This window comes from Primulina eburnea, chromosome 3 (assembly GCF_022965805.1).
Source record: "Primulina eburnea isolate SZY01 chromosome 3, ASM2296580v1, whole genome shotgun sequence".
In the NCBI taxonomy this organism is placed as follows: Eukaryota; Viridiplantae; Streptophyta; class Magnoliopsida; order Lamiales; family Gesneriaceae; genus Primulina; species Primulina eburnea.
This window is the reverse complement of record NC_133103.1, coordinates 35,906,845-35,919,707: the sequence shown is the minus strand read 5'-3', so window position 1 is coordinate 35,919,707 and position 12,863 is coordinate 35,906,845. Positions and strand designations below refer to the sequence as shown.

The window sequence follows — 12,863 nt, the reverse complement described above, 5'->3', positions numbered from 1 at the left end:
GTATGAAGATTTAACTAAGGGATTATATTGTTAGGAATTTGTTAGGCGTATCCCTGTAATATCGATGAATCTGTTCTTGGGGTTTGATTATGTGGATCTGGTCGTGCTTAATTATGGAACATTTTTTATTTAATTGATTCAAGAAAAAAACTTGTGTGAGACGGTCTCACGGGTCGTATTTTGTGAGATGGATCTTTTATTTGGGTCATCCATGAAAAAATATTATTTTTAATGTTAAGAGTATTACTTTTTATTAAGTGAATATTGTTAGAGTTGACTCGTCTCACAGATAAAGATATTAGTAAAATCGTTTTCACAATAGACCTACTCTTGATTCAAATCATGTTTGATGGGAAATTTTTGCCAATTATAACTAGGAAATAGGATCTTGGCACGTGAAGCAAGTACATTATACTTCAATAGAAACTAGATAATTTGTTTTATATTGAAGTGTGAGGATAATGGAATTGTTTTCTTCTTAAAATTTAGACACAGTCTTTTTATTCTATTTATAATATGACAAAAACTTATGTGAGACGGTTTCACGGGTCGTATTTGTGAGACGGACCTCTTATTTGGGTAATCCATAAAAAAATATTACTTTTTATGCTAAGGCTGCGTTTGGTTGGAAGGATAGGATAAACTAATGATTAGTACGTAAATGATAAAGAAAATGATTGTGGTAGGATTGTAATATATGGTGTAAAATAATATTATGTTTGGTAAGATTTTTAAGTGTAGGATAATTTTGAATTTATTGATGAAAAGACGAAATTGCCCTTCCTCTTCGCGACGGCGACAGTGGTGGCGGCGGCCGGCGGCCGGGCGGAAATGGTATGCCGGAAAAGGTCGGCGGGTGAGATGGCCGGAAACGATTGCCAGGAAAATTACCGACGGATTACGAAAACCCGTCGCTAATAGCGACGGTTTTTGAAAAACAGTCGCCGATCTTGTTTAGATCGGCGACGGTTTGTCTCAAACCGTCGCTATTAGCGACGGTTTTTTACAAACCGTTGCTAATTGGCTGTCGTCAGGTGTTCGACCGGCGGTCGGCAGTTCGTCGCCTGTCGGTCGGTGGTCGGCCGCGGGCGACGGTCCGTCGGTGGTCGGCCGGCGGCGGTCGTGGAGGCGGCGGTGGTGGCGGGAAGTGGTGGTGAGTTTGAATTTAGGAGAAGGGTAAAATTGAAAAATAGGAGGTATTAAGAGTGGGATAAATAATCCTAGGGGGTGAGGAGGTATTATTTTAACCTTCCTAATATAACTTAATCATATCTAGGAGGGATAAGGTAGGTTTATTTAAAAATGAACCAAACGCTTGATTGGGCTGGATAATTTAGTCTATCCCAGCTAATCCATCAAACCAAACGGGGCGTAAAAGTATTACTTTTTATTGTGAATATCCATACAGTTGATCCGTCTCACAGATTAAGATCCGTGAGACGGTCTCACATGAGACCTACTCTTATAATATAATGAACGAGAGATATTTGATACAATTGAATCTAAAATCTAGATCTCGTCTCATACTTGAACATTATTGTCACAATACAAAGAAACCATCGACAAGAGAGAGAGGTATTGGCTTAGCACGAGAGAAAGGTACTTTAGGAAAGTGTCTTGCTTGATCTTATGACTTAAAATGATTAACATTTTTTTAAGAGGATAGATAAATAAGTTTTTATATACATTAAATTATTGTGTTCAAGATTAGATGTAAAACAATTTTCATTGTGCGATAAATCCAATGAAATTCATCTACTCTAATTCGCAATTGGTTGCAGTCCTCCATTTTGCTAAATACTATTCCATATATTCCACAGTCATATATCATACAGAGTTTAAATCTTTATCGTGTCAGAAAATTAATTTCTTCCATATATTTTTATTTCCTAAATTTATTTATTTTTTATGATAATGTTATATAAGTTAAAACATAAGATCTTTATTAGCAAAATTGGTTTAATAGTATTACCCATAGGAAAAACTAATACCCTTCACCAGATTCTGACCATCATTTTTTCAGCCTGGAAAGATTTAATACCTACTTTGTGTGATTTTTGGGTAGGAGTCGTGATGTTCTATTGGGACTCCCGGGTTTGAACTTTGTACACAGGGGGATGGGATTTACCAAGAGGTCTTTTCTCCGACTGGAAATTTTAGGATTACATATGTTGCATAGTGCAAGAACATAAGAAACACTACCCGAGACTTGTTTGCAATTTTGTTTAAAATCGCAAATTTCGTACGTGATTGCGGGTGCTGAGTTGATCCGTAATCCGCCATAGCAGAGAGAGTAGTAGAAAAAGCTTTACCATTGTTGATGTCTGAAATCAAAGTAAATTGCACTCCTAGAATGATAGGAACAATCAGAACTAAACTACAGAGGTGTCTGTGCAAATTCTGAGAGCACAATTAAAAATAAATAAAGATTACTTTCTGCCCAAAAACTAAAATACATATCTACCAGATTTCCTGTAGCACTAAGTTCTGTACATCTATCTAGACCAGAGAACTTTCATATATATGACATTAAATAAAGATTCAAAATATGTAAATATAAACTATCAATCAAACCACCAAGATGTCTGTCTTCTTTCCTGATTAAATGAATAATAGCTATTCTTCCTCCTGCTTCGGGGAACATTTCACACAAAAAGGATCACAAATTTCCACATTTCAATTACCGTTTCCACCAGTTGATTACCATGGTAATGCATCGCCCCAGGAGAGAATGTTGTACCCTTATCTTCAGATCACCACAGGAAGCGATACAGAGTGCCAAAAATCATTGGACAAGGAAAATTCGACTTTCCAAACTGCAATCCACCTCAAGAAACTGATGAGTCGAGAATCATTATGGTGTAGTTGAGATTCCAACTTATGAACCAACAGAGATACTTGCAAAGTTGACTAGACACCTAGCACTTGCAGAGTGAAAAATAAACCTTACCACTATCTCCCATGACAATATGGCACAACCGGCCCAAGAATGGCAACATCTTGAGGCATTTAAAGTCTATCACCGCCTTACCACGATGCAATTGCTGGGGCCGAATTTGAGGCCATTGTTCAAAAAAGGGATTCCTTTCATGGTGTTGTTGAACTCAGCAGGACACCTTATGTGCTGTTTGAGTATCCTTGAAAACAAGCTGAATATTGAAGAGCTTCCATGATAAAATCAGAGCCCTGCAAACCAAACAGCGCATTGCATCGTGCCAGTAACTACAAGTCTCGCCTTCCCAAGACACCAGCAGCATTTTGCTTCTTTAGTAATCCTTGTTGCCAAGCATCTTGAGGTTTATCGCTGGATTGATCGAAATCATCGAAGGAATTATCAGTTCCTGGCTTTAAGAGCCGATGATAACTCCCATTCCTGGTAATTGAAGAGGTATTTGACTTCTCATCATCTTCTGATGGCATGCCAGAAGTTGACTCCAGGTGTGAATCATGTGATCTATACCTCTGTCCAGACCTCAAGCCTCTAGCACTAGGTAATTTGGAAGGCAATGAGCCATAAGAACTCGAGTCGGTTGGGAAGAAATTTTTTGGCAGAGAATCCATGTCTAAGTAACAATTTCTTTTTCTGGCATCAGCGATTAATGCAGCCCAATCTTCAGACTGCAACAGTGCATTAGCATTTCCCATGACCTGCCATAATTACAAGATAAACAATAAACCGTTTTGCTTCAAAACAGTTAATTTGTGTAGTAGGTCAATAAAAATGGAGTTAAAATCATACCCAAAGAGCTCTTCTTGCCCGAGTAAGAGCAACATTCATTCTACGAATATCTGCAACAAACCCAACACCATGACTGGATGCACGAACACAAGAAATTATAATGATGTCGCGCTCTTGGCCTTGGAAAGCATCCACTGTATTTATATATATGTCTTTTCCTTCCTCTGAATTCAAAATATCCTTGAACTCCCGTTGAAGACATTTTAACTGCAGCTTGTACGGAGTAATTATGCCAACAGATACTTTACCAACCCCTGAGGGTTTTAGAGTTTTCTGAAGGTGCTCATATAGACGAACGCAGAACTGTGCTTCTTGTGAATTTTGATATGACACAGAACCCCCACGATGAGATTCACGGCCATGTGAGATATCATAAAAGACAAAAGGCCTCAACAACATATCCTTGTAATACAACTCCTCTGGAAGATTTACAACACTATCACTGTCCGTAAGACGCCCTTGATAGAAATACCTAGAAGGAAAATCCCTAATTTGTGGATGCATCCTATACTGCACAGATAACAACATTGTTGGGCAGCCAGCCAGCTGGAACCTCTCAAACAGGCTCCTACTGTATAACAAGGTTCCAGCAGCCTTACTGATGACAGTAGCAGGAAGCTGTTGGGGATCCCCCACAAGCACACAACGAGCTGCACCAAGAGATAGCGGAGGTAGAACTGCTACTTCACTAGCCTGTGCTGCTTCATCAATCACAACCATGTCAAAGCCATGAGTTAGACGAGAGAATAACTTGCGCCCACTGCTTGAAACAGTAGTAAAAACTATCTCTGCCTCATTTGCAAAACTTGCCTCCAGACTAGCACGAGCTTTCTCCAAGTCAAAGTTGTTACCAGGACGAAACCTTCCTTCCAAAATATGTAGCCGGGACATCTCGACCAATATTTTGTCTCTGTTCTCTACTACTGCAGCAAGGTTTTGAAGCAAAGAATCTCGATTCTGGTCTCGGGCCACAAGAACATCAGGGTCAACACCAACAGACCCTTGTGAGCGACCAGTGGCTGCAGCAGTATTAAGTTCTCTTTGAAGGCAGGTTATCTGCTGAGCTAAATGAGTTTCACGGACTTTCAAACTGTGCATCCATCCATAAACTTCATCACGGCTCTTCAGCAATAGTTGTTCAGTTCTGCGCTCCACAGAAACTGCCTGGGCAGCCCTAGTCTGGGAATCTACCCCAACTCGAGCCACATCAGGATGATAAATTTTCATTTCACCATCAATAAAACCACGATCAAGAACACGTGAGAGCAGTTCATCAGTTGCAGCATTTGAAGGTGCACACACAAGCATCCTAGGTTTCGGACATAGTTTTGGAAGAATTCGAAACAGATTCTGATCCATGCTTTGCAGAACTTCATCAATGGATCCAACGGCAACACTATCTGAGTTGTTCTCATTAGCCTGCTTATAGCTTTCAGGTGACAGTTTCTTTAGCAATGCAGCATAGTAATGCTGATACTGAACAAGATGGATCACATTAAGCATGCCCCAGACTGTATGAGTCTTACCAGTCCCAGGAGGTCCCTGGACTAAAGTAAAAGGCCATGGATCCTGCCTCTTTGCCATACCATTGGATGTTCCAGCAGCTGTATGCATCGCAGCCCACTGAATTGCTGCTAACTGGGGTCCATTAAAATTTTTGCGTAGGTAATCCACAAAATTCGGAGTAAAGCATTCAGGCATGGCAGGTGGTTGCTCTTCATACTTCGGAAACTGGTCAGGATTAGGCTGAAGAATTGCATTTTGCATCTGAAAAGAACGCATTACTTGAGCTATCAATCTTGAAAACTCCACCGCTAACGCGTATGATTAGTGTATAAAGGGAAAGGATAAAAACCTGCAGATTAAGACGGCGAAATGCATGCAGTGCAACATACTCTCTCTGTGTGGTTGCAAGAGAACCAAGCACAGTCAGGTACCAGACACTCCCTGGTTGGAGCTTCCCCAGAATATGATCGTCGTTTTTGCTATATTAATGTTAATTAATAATCAGTCCATGAAAAAAACTGCAAAGTAGCCAATAAACGCATGAATACCATCCCCTATAAGGTCCTATCAGATCAAAGTTACTCACGAGGCCAGTGATTAACAATTGCCCTTGACAAGTAACCAATCATAACACAGGTGAAATTGCATCACATTCATCATTTTCAAATCTAGTATATCATCACAAACCAAGAAACAAACGGCAACAAAATGAATTAAGCCAAACTGTAAAGGGATGATTAAAAAACTGACTAACCCAGTGGAATCAAATGAGTCCCCAACATAAAAATGAAGGATTGCTCCGGTATGCTCACGGGGATCAATTGGCATATGTCGTCTAACAGTACCACAGACACGCCCAGTAACTGTCTCCTCATCTTCGAGTACTGATGAGTTATTCTTCTTGTAATTGACTGCATTTCAGATAACAAAGATTAAAAATTGAATCTTTCCAATTAATAAACAGGGTAAGATCTAAAAGAGACAACTTAACATCATACACAAACCAGATGCAGGTTTAGGGTTGGAAAGAACTGCGACATCCCCTTCCTTGAATACCCATTTGTGTTCATGTGGTGGATGCAGTATTACATCAAACCATCCTGCAAAAAGTATAAGGATTGAAAATATTATTATGATAATGGTGTTATAAAGGATAAAGTTCCGTAAGGATATTTAAAGGAAAATTGACCACGAAACTAGCAAAAATGAATAAAAAATGACTTTTGTTAGAACATGTATGGACCGATGAAAAGGAGAACAACTGAAGAAGAATGTGAAGAGCAAAGCCCACTTTTCAGGACAAGAAACTCGAGAAGAGAACAAGAAGAGGAAAATCAGCAACCTAGTATCACCATTTTCGGGATGCCAAAAGAGTAGCAGCTAACAGCAGACTGCTGAGTGCTGACTGCTGTAGCTTAAATAGCATATCCATTAGTGTCAAGAACCAACACCTCGGACCAACTGGAATGCAAAACTTCTGCATTCTTATTGATTACTGAAATACTAAGTTAGTTAGGCAGAAAGTAAAGGGAAATAGGTCAATACCCCTTTCTCTCCTTTCTATGCGTTTCACGAGAACCCTAACGTGACTTCCTGCTACTTCTGATGACTCCTCCCATGTACTGTAAAGTTGTGCCCGGCATTCTTCAAAGAGCAAAGGTTCAAAAACTCTGATATATTCCTCAACAGATTCAAAACAATCAGGAACACACTGAAGCTCCTCGTCTCCTGTTTCAAAGATACAATAGCCATGAGCAAACTAAAACACCAAAAATTCGGTTTTTAACACTATAAACTTAGAAAACTTCCTCACTTAAGCACAATCATTCACGTAATAAGATAAGAGACTATCACCTTATCTCGATTGGTGGGTCTTCATTACATTTTAATGATTATATCTGGTTGCAAAATTGTGGAGAGAATATTTTATTTCCAGTTACAACAAGTACAAGAAAAGAATTCACACTCATTGATTATTGTTCCTGAAAATTCTGGATTCACAAAGCATTTTGGGAAGCTTTCATGATCCATAATGCTTTATGTCATTTTGGGAAGCTTTCAAGATCCATAATGCTTTATGCTCTATGAAGAACTATAAGTCCCAAAAAAAGAAACATCTGCCGGATTATCATTATAAAAATTAATTAATTAACATTGAATTCGACCACATTATCCCCAAGAAATTAAGTGCTCAATTATCTTAGTTATCCATACTAGTGCCTGTCCATTTGGATTCAATACTGATAGTCCAGGAATCCACATGAACCACGCAACCGCAAATACCTGAACTATTATAATTGTAAAGGCGTGTGTCATCAAGTTGAATAAGCATGTGTCATTAAGTTGAATAAACTAACAAGTAAATTAACACCTGAAATTTTTAATAGAATCTCTCTATTCGAGTGCAAAATGCTTTAGTACCTGGATGATGCCAAAACTTCTCATTTGTCACCTCGCGTAAAAGGCGTTCCACTGAAGTATCTTGATATTGGGTGTTCAATACAGGTACCTTCTTGGAAGGTACTTTTTTTGCTGCTAATTTAGAGCCAGTAAAACTCTGCCCACTTATAGCTGGCTTCCTACCAGGGATTAATGAACTTTTAACAATCCTTGTATCAGTGGACAACTTCCACGCACCATGTCTAGAAACTGAAGCTACTTGTCCCTCGGAGATAAGATCTGTTGAACTATTCGAGCTCCTAGAACGTCCTAAAGGCATAGAATTATTTTCTCCATTAGCTTCATTTTTCAAGTCATTTGACTCGATCAGACTGTTTCCTCCATCGCTTGATACATCAGACTGTTTTGCGTCCCTGTTTATAGACTGAAATTGTTTATCCCCCTGTTCAGAAGATGGCATTGTGGCACGACCTTCTTTTAATGTCCGAATTATTGTTGGTGCAGGAATATGCCTTCTAGGAGTTGAAGTTTTTAAAGCACCAGCTTGCTTAACATCTTCAAGATTGAGAAACATGGTTTGTCTGCTGCGCTTCTTTCCTAGCATTGCTTCCTTTTGTTGATCAAGCTTAGGACGCTTTCCAAGATTATTTGCATACCTCAAGGCTTGATTTGCCTCAACTCCTCTAATTTCTTTTTGTTTTGTCTCTAGAGCAGATCCTTCCTGAGCATCCACAGGTACGTCGCTTCTTTTGTTATTTGTTTCATGATCCGATCCAACTGAAGAACTGATATTTTCATTCTTAGCATCATGAGAATTCAGAGATATGTTTCCCTCACCCACCAGGTCATTACTTCCAGTTATCTCAGGCATACCCTTCTCCTGAAAATGCTTACAACTTCCAATACTTGATTCCTCAGGGGTTAAAAAAAATTTGTCAGTACCAACAGCACCCTCCGCATCGGACCATTCCCCCTCTTCCTTTTCAGCTTGTGCTTCAGCAGAACTTGATTGCAGGTTTAGAACAGCATTTACATCCTGTCCATTATTTGGTTCGGGCAACTGGCGCGAAATTGTGGGGTGCATTCCCAGAACTCCTTTCTTCAACAGCGTGATTGCTGCCTTTCACAATCTGATGCCGGACAAAAGGTTGAAAACCAGATACAGAAGATGCATGGGAGAAGGCATGGTTATTTACTATTCCCTGGGGAGCAGTTGAGACAGAAAACAAGTCAGATGTAGTACTACTTGAAGAAGGAATAGCCCTTTGTGGCTGGGAGCAGAAAATAGCATCATTATTCCCATCCTCATCATCGGTAGGGGGTTCATTGAGATCAAATAAAAGCCTTCCTTTGGAGCCCATTTCACATCAGGAGCGCACAAGCAAGCAGATATTCCAACCAATTCTGGCGTTAATTATTGTGTGATAAGTTTTAGAAGAAAATGGATATGACATGCCAATCACAGAGACAATCGGCATAAATCTTCAGATCCCAGTAAAGTTGAAACTAGAAATACACGAAAATTCTGCATTGAAATTGGAAAACACGTATAAGAACCAAAAATATAATCATAGTACATAAACATCCCTCAAAGGGGTAACAACAACATCAGAAGATATAAAGGGTGTAGGCTGTAGCTTGTTCAAAACACAAACAATCATAAAATGAAGGTTCTGCCCATAAAATAGAACAAGTGTATAGCACTGTGCATAAGAAGCAAAACTATATAAACTTTAGAGACTCGTTAATTAATTAAGAGAATGGCCAATTTACTTAAATAAATATTAAAATAAAATATGAAGCCCCAGTATTCGTCTTCTCAATTATTACAATCAATCAGACCAATGGAGGAAAGAACACAGATAAAGGATGCTCATCACCATGAAAAACGAGTAGCTGTCCTTGGTCATATGCTCACGCTCCAAAAAAGGAAAAAAGGACACTATTAGAGACCACTCAATAACTCTGTAACAGTTTCATACATCAAAAAATTTAGTAATTTGAGGAAGATAAAATTTTAATTGCTACTTATGCCTTTGAATGTTTAAAATTTAAATTTAAGCTCCAGATATTAACACTGATATTGCCATAAGCATGCAGTGCCGGTGTAACTTGACAAGTGAATGTTTTTCTGTCAATAAGGATCATGGAGAAAAAATCAGAATCCACAAAATTCCATGGAGGCATCTATTGGAAAGTGAAACATCAAACTGACGCACATGAGACAGCAACACGAGCGAATCCAAATACCTAAGTTGGGCAATCAGGAGTGGCAACTGCACCTGCTCAAGATTGTACTTCTACACATCCAATTCAACAGTCATAGTCAACAACCCAGCCACAGACAATTAGCTCACTCAGGGTCGCAAAACCCCTCTTTTTCATTCTCATTCATGGGACAAGCCAATATGCACGCATCGGAGCAACAAAAATAGAAAACTAATTATTCCTAGATTTTATTTCAACTCTACTCTAAAATTAATACTTTTAACGGGTAGCACAAAGGCCATGCTGGCAAACCCTAGTCCCCAGCCCCATAAACCAAACCCGCTCCACGACCCATAATCAAATTAAATCACAAAATAACACAAACCATAAACAACCACCGACTTCCAAAATATTCATCACCCCCAAACACACAACTCACAGGAAAACACCCTCGGGTTTCAATAATTGAATTCACGTCTTAATCAACAACAGCATTAATAAACAATTAACTCCAAATCAGTCAACAACATTAGACGAACACTCCAGAAATCTGAGTCGGGTCGAGAACAAGTCCCAGCAAAAGATCAGCCAATCTCAATAGTCAAATGCATCGCCCCTCGGATCATTTTCGATCTATTTCCACATGAAACTGTTGCCAATCAAAGTTCCCCCTAATCAAAACTGATTAATTATATAAAAATCTTTCGCCATGAGAGAAAAAGGAGAGAGTATTTTACCTCAAAAGTGATGCCAAATCTGGAGAGAGAAACAGTTTTTTAGACAAAACAAATTGGAAATTAATATAAAAAAAATTACGATTTGGTATTTTTTTTGTATCTATAGGCTGATCGATAGAGACAGCGTGGAGAGAGAGAGGGAGAAGTCGCGCACACATCAGAAAGGGTTCGAGGGGTATTTATAGGCCATGGGGGGAGGAACTTGGGCATAGTCACCGGCTAACGGGATGTCCGGTTAACCCTGCTTAAATAGTCACCTAATTTTAACCGGAAGGGTGCCTTGGTAAATTCGAGTTTTGTGACCCCAAAATGCCCTTGGAGATTAAGCAGGACTGAGGGTGAATATGAAGTTTCGCCTAGCTTGGATGGTGCCGATCTAGTTGGAGATCATTGGACATTGACTTTGATTAATCTTCCGATTTCGGATGACATATTTAAGTATTTTTATTTATTTTTTATTAATTCTACATGTTTTTCATGTATTAGTATAAGATATAGATAAATAATATATATTTGTTGGGTAGGTTTCTTGTGAGACGATATCACGAATTTTTATATGTGATATGGGTCAACCCTACCGATATTCAAAATAAAAATTAATATTCTTAGCATAAAAAGTAATATTTTTTCATGAATGACCCAAATATGATATTTGTCTCATAAAATACGATCCGTGAGACCGTCTCACACAAGTTTTTGTCATATTTGTTTGAGCTAAAATTGTGTAAGCTCAATTAATTAAGTCAAGTCCAAATGGAAAGAGGTATATCAGTAACCCATCAAGAATTTAATCATTTTAAATTGATTCAAGAAGCGTTAGGAGATCACGGAGAATAAACCAAAAGATCGTAGGTCATGGAGAGAGTGGGAAACTAAAGTGTAGAGAAGAAAAAGATGGCATCGGCCAGAGAGGACACGCAGACATCTCTCGCGCAAATGCTAAAAAACTCTTTGCATAAATTTCATATCTTTAGTCAAGTGTTTTTCATAGTTTTCATTCCAGATTTCAGTAGATCAATTATTTTCTATTTCGTTATGTGTTAATATTTTTTAAATTCTTACATTTTATTGAAAATATAAATCATGTTATGAGTTTATATCTCAATTTTCAGTAGCTTTTCTTTATATTTTTGTTTGTAGCGTTGAATTTGTTTAAGAGATCATAACAGAATGTCTACAATCATTGTGTTTTTAGAAGTTAGATTTTTATCACTTATACACAAATTGGTACATTTTTACACATGACACACCCACATCATAGAAATATTGTGCAAACAATATTATTTCAATATTATTCATCAATTATTTGAAAAATTAGTTATAACTTAAGTATGTTTAATTTGATGATATAATTATTGATAAGTTGAGTTTAAGATTTTTTATTGATAGGTATACTTGGTCTTGTTTATCTTACTGACATTTAAACCATTTGTATAAAAAAATTTAAACAATTTATTTTCTTAATTATATTTTTACAAGTAATAATCCATATATAACAGTTGGTTTGAAATGATAACAAGGAAATAACAGTTAATTTTTTAAAAAGAAAAAATTTATGTTTGCACATATGCATATCCATATATTTATTTTTAATACAGAATAACATATAAATGTATTCAAAAGATCATCAACTTGATGGAAAAAAATTATGTTTGATCTCATAAATTGTATATTTTTATTTTTAATCATATTATTCATCAATTCATAATTTTAGTATCGTAACTTGTATATTTTCTAAAACTTTAGTTCTTTTCACCGGAAAGCTGTCATAACGCCCGAAAAATGATGACGAGACACTGACATTGCTGACGGTCCAAGTAGGGGTGGGCATAAAACCCGAAAACCGAAAAAACCGATCGAATCGAATAATTCGGATTAAATGGTTCAGTTTTATCGATTTTTTGGTCGGTTATTGTTTTAAAATTTATGAAATTCGATTTTTCTGTTCGGTTTTCGGTTTTAATCTCCCAAAAACCGAATAATCGAACCGACCATATTATTGTTAAGTATAGGGTTTTTATGTATAATGGGGTATAAGACTTTTTATTTATATGGGCCTATTAAGATTTAGGAACTTAGTATCATTAACCCTCAATTTTTAATCTGATCGTTTTCTCTTTTTTTTCACCACTCACCAGTCGAAGTTTTCTTTTCTACAAAAATTTCTTTAATTTTTTCGTAAGATGATTGGTGTTCCATTCGCGCTGTACATATATATATTATATATATATATATATATGTATATACAAATTAAATGTTTGAAAAATATTATG

The 12,863-nt window shown here is 37.4% G+C and overlaps 1 protein-coding gene across 1 annotated transcript; it reads right to left on the bottom strand.

Moving 5' to 3' along the window:
• Positions 1-2,392: 2,392 nt before the first annotated feature.
• LOC140827547 (probable helicase MAGATAMA 3) lies at positions 2,393-10,584 on the bottom strand. Its single transcript, XM_073190243.1, is given in 9 exon segments — positions 2,393-3,648; positions 3,740-5,506; positions 5,595-5,724; positions 6,000-6,156; positions 6,250-6,345; positions 6,791-6,973; positions 7,667-8,727; positions 8,729-9,170; positions 9,526-10,584. Coding segments are annotated over 8 exon segments (4,098 nt in total). The 5' UTR covers positions 9,007-9,170; positions 9,526-10,584; the 3' UTR covers positions 2,393-3,222.
• Positions 10,585-12,863: the final 2,279 nt, after the last annotated feature.